This window comes from Anser cygnoides, chromosome Z, assembly GCF_040182565.1.
Source record: "Anser cygnoides isolate HZ-2024a breed goose chromosome Z, Taihu_goose_T2T_genome, whole genome shotgun sequence".
Lineage (NCBI taxonomy): Eukaryota > Metazoa > Chordata > Aves > Anseriformes > Anatidae > Anser > Anser cygnoides.
In genome coordinates, this window is record NC_089912.1 from 25,689,029 (window position 1) to 25,703,612 (window position 14,584).

The 14,584-nt window shown below is 41.6% G+C and overlaps 1 protein-coding gene across 5 annotated transcripts; it reads left to right on the plus strand.

Annotated features, from left to right (window-relative positions):
- Window positions 1-3,730: 3,730 nt before the first annotated feature.
- Window positions 3,731-13,767, plus strand: MACIR (macrophage immunometabolism regulator). 5 transcript variants are annotated; one of them, XM_048050236.2, is made up of 3 exons: window positions 3,731-3,969; window positions 8,427-8,466; window positions 11,379-13,767. In XM_048050236.2, the coding sequence occupies exons 2-3, from the start codon at window positions 8,455-8,457 to the stop codon at window positions 12,021-12,023; spliced, it is 657 nt and encodes a 218-aa protein (XP_047906193.1). In that variant the 5' UTR covers window positions 3,731-3,969; window positions 8,427-8,454; the 3' UTR covers window positions 12,024-13,767. The 5 variants fall into 5 exon arrangements, with proteins under 5 accessions (XP_047906193.1, XP_047906192.1, XP_047906194.1 ...); XM_048050235.2 differs by having other exon boundaries at window positions 3,734-3,969; window positions 8,427-8,580; XM_013193419.3 differs by lacking the exon at window positions 3,731-3,969 and adding an exon at window positions 4,023-6,640 and having other exon boundaries at window positions 8,427-8,580.
- Window positions 13,768-14,584: the final 817 nt, after the last annotated feature.

Genomic DNA, 14,584 nt, shown 5'->3' on the forward strand with positions numbered 1-14,584 from the left:
TCTTTATTGCTTTTTTTTTTTTTTTTAACAGTCTAAGACTCGGTTTTGATACAGTTAGGTTTGACTGACAGACCTAGATTGTTATTTGATCCTGATGCACATCATGTAAAAATGATGTTGTCACACAGTAAATGGCAAACTTAGTACAATTTGAGTTTTCACGATGCATCTATCTGTACATTACCTAGTGGCAGAGGTTTTGTGTAGAGTCTGTGATCTATCTGTACCAAAAGATTTTGTTAGTTCATACTGCAGGAACAGCATTAGCAAGTACTCACTGCTGCCTATGCATGTACATACTAAGTGCATCATTTGTCTAAGGCTGCTCCAAATCTCCCCTTTCCGAGTAAGTTTTAAATTTTACAGTATAGAATGGAGTGCATCTTTTCATGTTGCTCTGTTATAATGCTCTTTGGGATAGTCTGAATCAGAGTGGGTACTAACTGACCTATCATCCGCAAAACACACAATACTCTAAAGACAGAATCTATTTCAAATTCTATACAGTCTTTGCCTCCTCCATCTGGACATGAAATAAATGCAGCCTTACATAAGTAGCAAAATTCCTATTTAAGTCACCTTAATTGTGGAAAAAAGTAAATTTGGCATAGAAACCAAATCAACAAATACTTTCTACACTCACTGAAATTATTTATTTATTTATTTATTTAAACTTGGCGTATAATAAATAAAGGTGGGATTTCAGTCAATGATGTGCTTAAAACATTTTGTTCATGTTTTAAATAAATTGTCACCATAGTTTATTTTAACTTAGCAAAATATTCTTTTAAGATCTGTTAAATTACTAAGCTTTTGGTTTTGGATGGCAAAAGTCGCTAAATCATATGACAGTTACTTAATCGTATGTCAGAAAAATATTTTTATCTTTTAATATAAAAATATTCATTCTTTTAAACTTTTTTTTCCAATGTGAAAATTATGCTACTATTTCATCCATACCTCTCTCAAGATTTTTTTTTTTTTCCCCAGAAGTAAAAATATTTTGTATTTTATCCTGAATGTCCTCACGGATTTCCAGCAAAATCAAGATTTTCAGAATAATGTCTACAATACCTAGTAAAGAAAAAAAAAAGTCCATTTACTTATGTAGAATTCATTATGGTCCCTTCCAAATATATGTTCCCTCGTGCAGTCATTCACTACTGCTGTTCCCCACCAACCTTACCTTCACTGCTGGATGGAATTCCACCTCAAAGACTGACAATTTGGTTGACAGCAAGGGCAGAGGGAGGTTGTGGGTGGGCAGTTTGTTGGAAGGAAGTTGTGATATACGGGCTCAGAGGATTTTATTGCCTCATTTACTGCAGAACAACATAGGAAGGGGAGATTTTAGACTCAGGATAATACTGCAGATTTCACTGTGATACATACTGGATTTGTGTACTGTAGGCAACACAGAACATCATAATGACGCTGAAATACACTCTAAATTCCTCCTCTTGTCCTGCTGCTTTGCCAAATATGTTCCCCAGTTTCTGCATTAAATTTACTACTGATTTAGCTCTTAGGTTTTGTTAGCTGGCAAAACCAATGGTTCTTAAGGGCTTTCAGATCTAAAAAGACCTACTATAATCAAAATTCCTTCCCTTATTCCTTTTTCGTTTTTTTTTTCTTTCTTGAGTTTTTATATCTAGAATTTCCAAGAGATGCAAACTCCAGGTGCATCTCAGTGCTTACTGGAAGGCAAGGCTAGGTGCATGACTGTTGTGGCAGTCAGTCAGTTAAGCACCACACAGCTATGCACTCACTCCCTGCTCTGCCATCCCACTGTGGAATTGGGAAAAAAAAAAAAAAAAAAGTTAAAAATCATGGGTTGACATAAAGACATTTTAATAGGTCAGAAAAGGAACAGACAATAATAATAATGATAAAAGCATATACAAAGCAAGTGATGCACAATGCAATTACTTATCACCCACTGACCAATGCTCAGCCCATTCCCAAGAAGCAGACACATGCCCTCCCCAGCCAACTCCCCTATTTTTATTGTTCTGCATGACACCACGTGTTACGGGACATCCCTCTAGCCAGTCTGGGCCAGCTGTCCTGGTTCTGTGCCCTCCAGCTCCTCGTGCACCCCCAGCCTCTTGCTGGCAGGGCAGCACCAGAAGCTGAAAAGTCCTGGGCACTGTGTGAGCACTGCTCTGCAACAACTGAAACATCGGTGTGTTATCAGCTTTATTCTCATCCTAAATCCAAAACACAGCACCATACCATCTACCACCCATGAGTCAGTATAGAGATGAGCATGGGTCACTTCTTATTCAGCAACATCTAAAGCCAGCTGGATGGCCTTCATTTCTTCAAATCATCTCAATTCACCTTCTCATTCAGCAGTTTCTGCGACTTACCATGTAGGACTCCATACAGCAGCCTTCCGCCTCTAATGCTTTCCCACTATATGTCAGGACCCATCAGTGAACAGGGCATATTGCTTCTCATTTTCTGATAGCTTGTTATACAGTGGGGCTTCTTCAGCACATCACCTCTTCCTGTGATGATATTTTGAAATCTTTGCCTTCTGGCCAATCCATAACTACTTCCAAGACTTCTGGGTGACTGGGGGGGGTTTCCTAATCAAGCCCGTTGTGTGATCAGTGTGACCCACTTACTCCACGTAGCACCAGTTGCATGATCTTATGAGTCAAACTTGGCATGTCATTAACATCTACTTTTGTTTATGGAGGCTGAAGCGAGCATCCCTTTTGGAAAGGTAAACTGGGAGGTAGCTTTACTAAGTTGCTATCAAAATTTCAGTGTGATGTTGAAGAAGTTAAGCCATTGACAGACAGCACAGTTGTGACCTTGTGGTGTCCTGCTGAACCTGGTGGCGGCTGGCAATTATTTTTTTTTGGAAGCAAAAACCCTGGAGAGTTTTGCCATGTCTCTTCATTGCATCCAGTGATATAAAGGGCAGATACCTTTCATTTTTGCTGTGAAAATCCAAACTAAAATACTGATGGCATTGAGATCTCCAAAGGATTTCTGTTGCTTTTATTATACCTCTATTTTCTGCCAAGGGAGGCATCTCTAGACAGTATATAGAAAGTTGGGTTCCTCTTGTTCAAAATAAGTACTCGTCATATGTGGACCAAAGGAGTTCAACTCAAAGGTGTTCAACTCTTCTTGTTTTACCGAAGTGCTTATTGAAGTGTTTAGGGCTTAAAAACAACGGAAAGTAACTGGAGATGCTGGGGCCTTGCAGTTGCACTCAAGTGATGGGTGTCTTCCATCAGCCTCCTGTGAAAGGAGGAAACAATTTGGAGGAGCAAATTAAAATTAGGAGACATTTCTTGTCAGAAAGAGTGGTCACGTTGCCCAGGGAGGTGGTGGAGTCACTATTCCTGGGGGTGTTCAAGGAAAGGTTGGACGTGGTGCTTAGGGACATGGTTTAGGGGTGACATCGGTGGTAGGGAGATGGTTGGAACAGATGACTTTGACAGATTGTCTTTTCCAACCTGAGTGATTCTATGATTCTATGATTCTATGAGCTCCCCAGGCGGCTCCTGCCCAAGCCCTGCAGCTCCGCAGGGTCACCCGCAGGGGGAACCCGCACCGGGTCGCTCAGGCCCTACCGCCCCGCTTCCTCCCGCTCCCCCTGTCCCTGCTACGGCAGGGGGGGAGTCCCCACGGACCCCTCCGCCCTGCGCCTGTCCCGGCACCGGGGACGACTCCGCGGGGCCCCGTGGCTCCCTGCGGGGACGATCGGCGCGGGCACGGTCCGGCGCGAGGCGGGGCCCGGGCGGCCGCTAGGGGGGGTCGGGCTCGACGCTGCCGCGGCGTCCCGCCCCCGGCGCCGAGAGCGGGGCGGGGAAGGGCCGCGCCGGGCCAGGCCGGGCCGGGCCGAGCAGAGCCGAGCCGAGCCGAGCCGAGCCGAAGGGAGCGGAGTGGAGCCGAGCGGGGCCCCGGCTGCTCCGCCGCCACCCTCGGCGCCGCCCTGGAGCTCAGGTAGGAGGCGGCCGCGGGTCGGGGGTCGGCGGGCTGGGGGCGGCCCCGTCATGCTCGCCGTGCCCCTGCCCTCCCTTCCCTGCCGTCCCGGGTGTGCTCGGGAGCGCGCTGCTTGCGGGGTGGTCTTGTTTGTTTTTTTTAAAAATTTTCCCCTTCCTCGATCAAGAGCGCTCGCTAGGGTGATAAAGATGGAGGAGGGAGCTGCTCGGCGCGGGTTTGAAATGGAGGGAGGCGAGGCCCGCGGTGTCGTGCGGGGAAAGCCCCGGTGCGCCCCCGGTGCCGTCGTGAGGCTGCAAGGAGCCCAGCGGGGGGCTGTGGTGGGCGCGCGGCCGTGTCTGCGTGGCCCTTCGGTAAATGCGGCGCTAGGCAGCGGCCGAGTGCGGGAAGGAGCGGTGGGGAAGGAGGCAGGGCGCAAAACTTCGGGGCCGTTGCGTGCGCTGCTTGTAGAGAGATGAGGGAGGTGACCTGCGGCGTGCACGGTGTAAGGGAATGAATGGCACCTCTACTGCAAGCACCTCCGTACCTGCTGCAGGCTATATCTCGTCGGGACAAAGAGCCAGTCATTGAAAGTGTTTCAGCTAAACAAATGGGAGATCCAGCAAAGCAAATCGCGTGGATTAAGCTTGACGTTTTCTCCCGTAACTTGGAGAGTGCATCTTGTTGTTAACTACTGTCTCTCTGTGCACTGCTGTGCCTACTCAAACCTGAATATAGCATTGTTTTTGTTTACGTTGATGGCTTCAAAGTGCTATCTACGGAACTGTGTTTTCAGGCATGGTAGCATGGTATTCTGCCAAACATGCGTCTCTTGTCTGACGTAGAAGCAACGGGCACCCCTGCTGCTATTAGCATTTTGGTTTTTTTTAAGACAAAAGTCGGTGTCTATTCGATGAAATCCATCATGTTTTTAAAACTTTGTTTTTCTTATTTAAAAGGCAATTTAATTTTTTGATGAGCCTTTTTTTGTGTTATACCACTAAGTCAGCTAAACTGAAACTTGAGAGAAGACGACTTTGAAAATGAATTTTTGGCTAGCAAGAAGGTGAAAATCAAAGATACAGAGAAACGTATTCTTTGTTATTGCGCTATTGTTTTTAAACTTAACTTCAGTTCTTACTAGCTGAAGAACAAACTGATTTATGTCATGCCGTGTGTCAGCTTTCTTACAGGTGTCACAGGGTTCAGTCTTTAGATGAGCAGCGGTAGGGAGCGGCCATTACATGTTGGCTGGGAACATCCCCGTAACAAGGGTGGGTCTGGGGCAGCGTTCATATGCAGCTCCAACCAGCAAGGAAGTGGCATCGCCAGCTGCAAGGACCATACCAGTTTCAGAAACATAACCCTCTGTTAAACTAAACATCTGATATTTCTTGGTGAGGAGGGATTACATGGCCTTCTTTCCCACCGCTTTCATTTACTTTTCCTGCTTGCTCAGTCTGCTTATACAAAATTCATCAGCCTGGACCCGCTCCTGAAATCCCATCTGTGCAGGCGCGAGCTGTGTCAGGCTGGCCTGGCCTGCGGGCTGTCATGGCGGCATGGTGATACAGTCGCTCGTCCTTCCTCGGTAACTCATTCACCATCCTCTGCTGTCTGTAAGGGTACTTGTAAGGATGGCCATACTTGTCTGTTTAGGGCTGAATTAATAACAAGAGCTAACAAACTAGGTAACTGGCTCTTGCAAAAGGAAGGTATATTAGAAATGGAATCAACCTTCTTTTGCAGAGCATGTAGCAGCTCGTTGTTCTGCTCGCAGCATGTGGCTTACCTGATGGTTGTACCACCTGGCTCAGGGGTTTCTCCCTCCCCTGCCCACCAGGGCAGTGCCCTTCCTTCCCACCAGCACACCTAGGGCTGCCCTCATGTCGTTCTTGCAGCTGCAGAGGGGACTGTCCTTCCGCATCTCATCCTGAAGTCACCACGCTGGCTCTGCTGCCGCAGTCATATCTGATTGTCTGAGTTTCCTGAGGCCTGTGAGGTTGTGACATATACCCCGTGCATAATTTCATTTCCATGTGTTTATCTTTGAAAAAAAAATCTGTTAAGCTGTGTTCTTACTCCATCTGCATGTTGCCTTATGGGATGCAGCAATTTAGTGTTGCCTCAGTCACTTTTTCTTTGACTTAGAAAAGTTTGGTATTTCTTAAGGAACGGAAAGTGTTGACGAAGAATGTGAACAGTTTACTGATACCTTTCATGAGCTTGTTCTGAGATTTCTTTTCCCCCCCACCCTTTTCCTGTCTCTACAAAACAAGGTATTGGTCTGTAAGATACACTGCAGGTTTTTTAGGGAGCCTTGAAGAGCATGGTGAAGCAATGTTTTTCTAAGTGCCTTCAGCTGGAGGGTTAAGAGACAGTTTAAGAGCAGCCACAGGCCGGCAGCGGCAATGCCTGCCTGCAGCAGTATCACCAGCTTGCACTGGGGGGGCTGCAAGCTGCACACAGCTCAGAGTCTGTGGGCTGCCTGCCCCTGCTCTGCATACCAAAACCTGGCACCTTTGTGGATACTTTTCTAGAGATGAATTTTAGCTCCACATTTCCGTCTCCAGTAAATACTTCAGGTGTTTTAATTGCAGATGGGAAATAACTATTTCCAGAAACCTTTGCTCAACAAGCACGTAATTCCATCAGCATATCCATCGATGACAGCAAAACAAGATAGGATTTCAAGGTATAGGTACTGTATGTATATGGATTTTTTTTTTCTGCTCAGACTGTAAGGGCAAAGCTGTAGGCCTTTTACTTCCCCCCTTCACAAACAGAGATGATTGAAGTACTTGATCAACAATGTGTTGGCTTCACACACGATGGATGACATTACTTGCTGTGTTATTTCCTAATGTTTGATAGACAATCATTATATCTTTCAACTGCTTTGTGTATTCTAAGAAGTAACAGAAGCTCAGAGAAGGGAAGACATTGAAAATGGTACTACTCGAGTCGACATCTCTATCCAATGTGTTTGATGCCTGTACATGGTTGGGATGTGCTGCATTTATTGCCTCTTTCCCTTTTGCCACCCGCTTACTGCATGTTAAGAATATTTTATCGGTGAGACAGATCTTTGTGGTTCTTAGCAAATGGAATTACCTGCAGGCTTGCCATCTAGAGAAAAAGGAAAAAATATATATATATTTTTAAAAAATCTAGTTGGATGGGCAGAAATCTAATGCTTATCTAATAACAAATAAAATGCATCCTTGAGGCATCTTCTCAAATTAGTTCATCTTCTAGTTGAGAGGATAGGTAATAATGGAACTTACAGAGAAATGACTCATTTTCTGAGAGCAACTTATTGTAGTGGTTTCAAAATCATGCAAGCTTTTTGTAAAGATTGGGACTATCAGGGGAAACCCCACTTCTTTCTTTGTTTTCATTAGATACTGAATAATTAAAGTTGATTTGTTTTTGAGTTGCTGTCTCTTTGAGGAGGAGACAAATGTAAGTAACACATCTAACAGAAAAAATAACATAATCAGAAAAAAAGGCAAAAAGTGTCCTTGGGTACAGAAAGAGCACGTGGCTACAGGTCATTTCAGGGCTCTAATCCAAGACAACAAACAGTCAACAGTTTATATACTAGTGTGGTGTGTTGGTAGTAAGCAATACCCTTTTGTTTGTTTGTTTTATTTGCAACGTGCTAATTCTTGAGCAGCATCCAATACCTTTGTGAAATATTAAAAAATCAGAAAGCTCCCATATATGTAAAATGTTTTTTTTTTTTTATTTTATGTTTTTGCCCTCAAAGTTCTATCCTAGACATACTAATACATTCTTTAAGGAAATAAAAAGATTTATAAGAGTTAACCTAGTATTTCTATTCATTTTCCTTTTTCTCTGGTTTAGCCAGCTTTCTTTGGCTGGATTGGGTCAGATTACTTTATGTGCAGAGCCTGCTTTGTAATTTAAAGATAATCATTGTCATCTTGTAGAACCTTGCTGGGGTGAAGTGTATTCTGGAAGCACTTTTGGTGTATATTGGTTGAGTGAGCCCTCTTAGCTGTTACTTTCAGTTGTTTCCCACACTTCCCAAATATTTGAAGCAGCAGCAAAGAAAAGCATGTGCCATCTTGTTCATCTTCCCCTTTGATTCTACAGTAAATCTTTAATTATAAATTATCTTGAAATGGCATCACTCTTGTCATTCTCTGAGAAGCGAGAAGAAAAGGCAACTGTGATCTGAAAAACTAATCTTTTTTAATCTGAAGGCCTGTTTTTCAGCGTTGTAATTGATGCTGAGAATTACAGATGAGCTCACAGTATTGTACAGCAACAAACCTAGTAGCAGTCATCTCCTTAGTAGTGGTCCTATAACCATGGAAATGGCCTAAAATTGAGTCAGAAAGTGTTAAAAACTTTTGTAGGTACTGGCGTGTGCATTCACAGACACTGTGAATCTCTCAGATGATTTTCTTCTATAGAAGTCTTAAGTGATATTTCTCTATCTTTTTTACCAGATAAGGAAGCAAAGCATATTGAAGCCATATGGCAGCTCGAGTAAGTCACATTAAATCTTGGGGAAGAACAGCTGAACACATACACACTGGGTTTTGGACCTCTGCCTGTGGAGCTGGCCAGTCATGCCTCGCACCAGCAAGCAGTGCTGTTCCCGTAAGCTTCTGATGTTGATGGCGGCAAATCCTGCAATTTGGCTGCTGATGCCACTGTTGTTGTCAAATGTCTGTTGGATTTCTGTTCTTCTCGCATGTGGAAGCTCTGTGGTTTCAGACTGAGGTACCAAGCTGAAGCTTGCTGACTTGAAGGCTTTTTCTCCTCTGGGTTCTCCTTTGTACTGTTTTTGGCCAGTGAGGGCTCGTTGTTCTTCACCCACCGTCTAGTTGCTCTTTGAAGTTGATTGCTTTTTGTTATCAGGCACACACCCATCTTTCAGGCTGACACAAATTAATGTTTAAAGCTGTGTTTAGGAAAGGGATCTCCAGTTGTCACGGCCTTTTTTCCATCTCAAAAAGTGCATGGGGGCATCCTTCCCTCTCTCCTTTTCCTTCAGGCTTGCATTATTGTTGCAGATGTTCTCTTTTTTTTTGGTTATTGCTGTTTACATGTGTCTAGATAATTATTCATTTCTAACTTTGCTGTTTGACTGTTCTGTTTATACTTCTAGAATTTAGTTGTACTTTTTCTAGCATTGCTTCTGATTTCTAACAGAACAATCTGATTTTTTTTCTAAAGTTTATTGGAAAGATTTTTGAACTGCAGGGTAAAAATTAGGAATTAAAAGAAATATTTATGTTTCTTGGCTAGAGCATGGAGTAGCCAAAAGTTTCAGTGCAAGATTTTTCTATGCTATTGCTTCTAGTAACCTTGGTTCCTGATGTTATTTCTACATGAGGAATTCTCATGAATATAACGCCGTGGCTGAAATCTCACTATGTTACTGTCTCACTGACAGATGCAGTGCTACAGCAGGAGACAAACAACTGCCTCTGCTATTCTGAGAGTCTTTATGTCTCCATAAATATATTTCAGAATGTCCGCTAGATACAATGGACCCTATTCTTGATTTTTTTTATGTAGTTTTTTTTTCAGTTAAAATTACCGGGTGTTTAGTTTATGACAATATTTTAATTTTTTATTTATCTTTTGCATGTATTAATATATGCATATATACATATATGCATATGTAATGCTTGTATTTTTTAATTGGAAATCCGTACTGGATGAAGTGTGTGTATGCGTCTGTAAAAGCAATGCTGCGTAAAGCGTGTAGTGAAGAATCCTAAGTAAAGCCATGATTATGAGAAGGACTGAAAAAAGACTATAGTAGGTTTACTCATTTATTGCAATAGGACTGGAGCAGCAGGTAGATTTGAGACGAGGCAGTATTCTGGTACCCAAATAGAAAAAAGGCTTAAGTTTTGCATGAGGATAGATAGTTTGTATTTGTGAGTTAGATTTGCACACAACTTTCCCTTACTATGTTAACACAAGTGAAAGGAGAGTCATCTTGATGGGATTTTCTGTGTGTCTATTTCCAAAAGTTTCAATAAAGTATGTAGATGGTGGGGATATTTGTCTTTGCTTGTTGCATCCTTACTCACCTGCCTGTGGCCTCCTAAGTCCTTCAGTATGGCAACTAGTTTGTAAACTTTTAAAGCTGCTACTTGTGATGGCACACGTTACAAGTCAGTCTCATTTGTGAAAACCTTACTGCGCTAACAGTCATATATAGTGCAGCTTGGAATTTTGTTTCTGCTTGACACTTGCATACTGGAGTTTCTTTCTGCTTTGAGTCTTATTGCCTATAAACACAACAAAGCTATGCTGTTTTTTTTTTTTTATTTTCTGAAATACATTGGTGAGGGAGTCACTAACCTACCACTGAGAGTAAAGGTGAAGCTGACAATGAAGGAAGCGTGGATTTAGAAATGAGCATGACCATTGTCATTTGTGAAAATGGCTGTGGCATAGAGATTGTGTAAATGACATTGAAAACAAAGAAGAGTTAAGCTTTCTCTGTGCTTGGTCATCTGATACGTGTACTTGCTGTGATATCAACCTTATCTTTCCAAGTTAAAGATGGTAATGGCTTGTGGCAGAAAGTTGTCGCACTGGAAGGGCACCAAGCTTTGTATTTGGAATAGTTGTGAAGGGAGAAGTAGGGCAAAATAGTTTTATTTCCAAAGCAAATAGAAAAAACAGGTGCCATAGAAATCAGAGCCCCGTTTGTTCTTAAGATGCTTATAAGACTCTCATGCTGTATTTATTAAACACTTGGATGCCATTTCCTTTGTTAGAAATATGTCAGAGTAAACAATGTGGTTTTGGTTAGCTGTGAATAAGGTGACAGTTTTTTGGAGGGGAATCCCTGAGAGCCTGTAAAGACAGCTGTTGAACAGTCAGGATGCCATCCTTTCCACCTAAGACAAGCTGTTTCCACATCTGGAAGAGGAAAATGTTGCAGTGCCCTGGAGATGACGTCTGCTTCATGGTCGTACCTGAGGTCGTAGCTGTCAGACAGACTTCTTGAAAGCTTTGTTTGCTGAGGTTATTGTAAATGGGAAAAATTTGCAGCTGAGGATGGGAGAAGCTACTGTGGACGTGCTAATGTATGTAGGTGGCCTCAAAGGAGTGGGGTATAAGAAATCAAGTGGACTAAAATGGTTGAAAAGACACCTGTTTTGTGTACAACACTGCTCAGGAATGTCTGTAACATATTTAAGGAATATATTTATGGCATCTGTTATTAAAAAACACCTGAAATAACTTTAAAAGGCAGACAGATGTTGGTGATAGCTTGATTACGAGGCCACCTGCAGCGTGTAGGACGAGTGAATGGAGAAGTGCTGGTCGCGACTCCTGGCTGCTACAAAATCTCATTTCTGCAGCTCTCCCTTAGTCCCTCGTACTGCTTAAAGGCTGTTTCTGATCAAGCTCTGTTTAATTTATAGGAGGATAGCCCTGTGTTTAAAATGGAAGTGGACATAAATGGAGAGTCCAGAAGTGCCGTATCTGCCCTCCCGGTGCCTCTGGCAGAGGTGAGCGCTGCGGGCAGGATGGAAGCTGAGAAGCCCCGGTGCTCCAGTACGCCCTGCTCACCCATGCGACGGACGGTTTCGGGGTATCAGATCCTCCACATGGATTCGAACTACCTGGTTGGCTTCACCACTGGAGAGGAGCTGCTGAAATTAGCCCAGAAGCGTATGGGAAACGAAGAGAATAAAGGGGAATCTGGGCCTAACTTGCGCTCCAAACAGCTTGATTCGGGACTCGCGCGTTCCTCCCGCTTGTACAAAGCCAGAAGTAGGTACTATCAGCCATACGAGATCCCAGCCGTCAACGGGAGGAGGAGGAGGCGGATGCCCAGCTCAGGGGATAAATGCACTAAGGCTTTACCATATGAACCCTACAAGGCACTTCATGGTCCTCTGCCTCTTTGCCTTTTAAAAGGTAAAAGGGCTCACTCAAAATCTCTGGACTACCTCAATTTAGACAAAATGAGCATTAAGGAACCGGCTGACACGGAAGTGCTACAATACCAGCTCCAACACCTTACCCTTAGAGGGGACCGTATGTTTGCGAGAAACAGCACATGAGCTGTCGTCTCAAACTTAGAGCCAATTTCTGATCATTGTTCTGTTGCTGCAAAAATCCACTGTTGTACTGTGTACACGACTGTCCACATTGTAGGTGGTTGTGTCAGCTAAATGTTAAGAGAAAGAAGTTTATTTGAATGCAATCTCGACAATGCAATGTGTTAGAAGTACTCGGAGGGAGAAATCTTTCCTGAGGAAGCAGCTTCTAATGCAAACTTGAGTGCAACTGCTGGATATTTCTCTGGACATCTTTTAACAACAAAAATTTTAAAAAGGCTTTTGTTTTTTGGGGGGGGTTGGGATTTATTTTTTTTTGTGCAGTTAGATCTAGTGGTTACAGTAATTTAACACTGAAAAATTGGTGGTCTGCTTGGTTGTTGCTAATTTTGGCTTGATGTTAGAAACTTCTCTTGGATAAGTACTCAAATTTTGGGGGCTTTTTGGTTTCTACTTTTTGTTACTGTATTCTACAGTAAAATATATGTATGATTTAGGTTTTTTTCATTGTTGAGAGGAATATGAGCTTGGATAAATTGGATCACCTGTTATTTAAACAGTCTAGTTTTGAAACTGGGCTTTCACTGCTGATGAGGGGGAGATCTACGCATAAAATAAACCATAGTTAATTTGCTACTTTAATCCTATTAATTATTTTTTTAGTTCCTGCATGGAAGTAAGTGCTTTGCCTCCTCTGTTCTATAGATTTTTTCAGGTTACATACATGGGATATTAAAAAAAATCTTTTTGGGGATGAAGAGTTTTTGTTAGTGGAATTTATTTTTTACATCATCTGGACACCTAATGAAGGATTCACTTTAGATTCCAGTAGATACACTGGAATGTCTGCATTGGTGTGTCAATGATGTTTTAATTCTAAATCGTGAGTTCTATAACATATGTTAATGGAAGGTGTGAAATAACTGTGCTTGCTTTGAAAAATTAGTTGAAGAACTGAACTCTTCTATTGAGATTTGTAAAGCAGATTATATTTTTCTGATGGAGCACAAGTGAAGTATTTCTGTGTCAGCCTTGAAGAGATGATCCTGGATTATTCAGAGTAGATTGAATACACTGGCTTACTTTGTTGCTTAGGAAATTTTTATCCAAACGTGACATCAAAAGCAGTTTTGACAGCTGTATTCCTAGATGTATTTAAAACATTTTAGTAACTTATGTTTGAAGATGGAAAATAGTCTTTAGGCTTTTTTTAGGTGCAGTCTATTACTGAAGCAGTGTGTGACTTGGTTTTGGTTGATTACCTCTGTAGAAGTTAAAATTAAGATCACGTTATTTTGAAACATAACTTATTTGATCGCTTGTTTCTGGTACAATGCCTTTTTTAAAAAAAGACTTTCGTTTGTTGTTCAGAATGAATAGGAAGCACTAGTTGGTGCACATGCTGTGGAAAATGAAGAGTTCTTCTCATTCTGACAGTTAACTCCATGGCTGTAAATGAAGGCAGCCTGGTTATCTGCATTTTACTAGTTTGGGTTTTCTTTTTTAGACTTACTAGAATTTTTGCAACAACTGATGTGTATTTTTAAAAGTTAACTATGCTTCTGCAAACTTAATGTATTGAATAATGATCTCTTCCTATATAGTCTTTAGTTTGAAAAACAGAATATGGTCAGATGCCAAAGAGATGGGGATATTGTTTAAGAAATAACCACCACTATTTATTGAAATAACATATAAAACTGTATTTCTGGCTGAAAAAAATAATAAAAAGTGTGATAAATACCTATTGTTGTGGAGTCTTTTGCTATGTAGGGGAATTAGGACATTTAAATATAAAACTTTAGTCAAATAATTTGCAAACACAACTATAAAGCAGGAAGCTTGGATTTCTGTGAAATTAATTCTTAGGATTATGTTTCAGGAAATAAGACATGCAATTATTAATGATTTGATCATGTTTCCAATGAGGTCCCATGTCATAATTGTATAGCTGTATTAATAGGCTGCTGGCTGGTCTGTTTTGCCAAGTTCAAAAATAAAAAATGTTAGTTTTTTTATCTATTCTATGACTTGCTTGTCAGAGTGTTCACATGTGCCAATATTGTTTGTTTGACTGATACATGTGTGCAGTTTTCCTAGGGTGTTAGCATTTGAGAGCCTGAAGTTTTGGTCTTATTTTGCTGTTTCTAGTATCTTCCACTAGTCTGTTAAAATCAGAAATGAGATTGTTTCTGGCTATTAAAATTAATATGAACAATATTAATATGATGCTTTCAAAGTGAGATCTTCACTACCTGTCATGAGGACAGAGTTGTCGGTATTCTTAGAATTAAGAAAAAAAAAAGATTCAAAGAAACAATGTTTCATTGTCAGTTTAAGGTATCTTTCAGAGGATCAAAATTCTGAAGGCAGAAACAATACAAGATACTAACACAAATTGTCCGTTAACACCAAAGCAGATTTGGTATCAAGTACAAATGTATAAGCTGGGATGTTGAGTCAGATCTTAAGTTCTGGCACATCACTGTTATTTTTGTTAACTATACTACGAAGGATTGGCAGGAAATCCATTCTTTTTTCAGTGTTTTCTCCCCTTTCAAGGA

Coding starts and splice junctions, on each gene's coding strand:
- MACIR (XM_048050235.2), top strand. CDS start 8,455: ATGGCAGCTCGAGTAAGTCACATTAAATCTTGGGGAAGAACAGCTGAA. Junction 8,581..11,378: donor CAGCAAGCAGTGCTGTTCCC/GTAAGCTTCTGA, acceptor TTTAATTTATAG/GAGGATAGCCCTGTGTTTAA.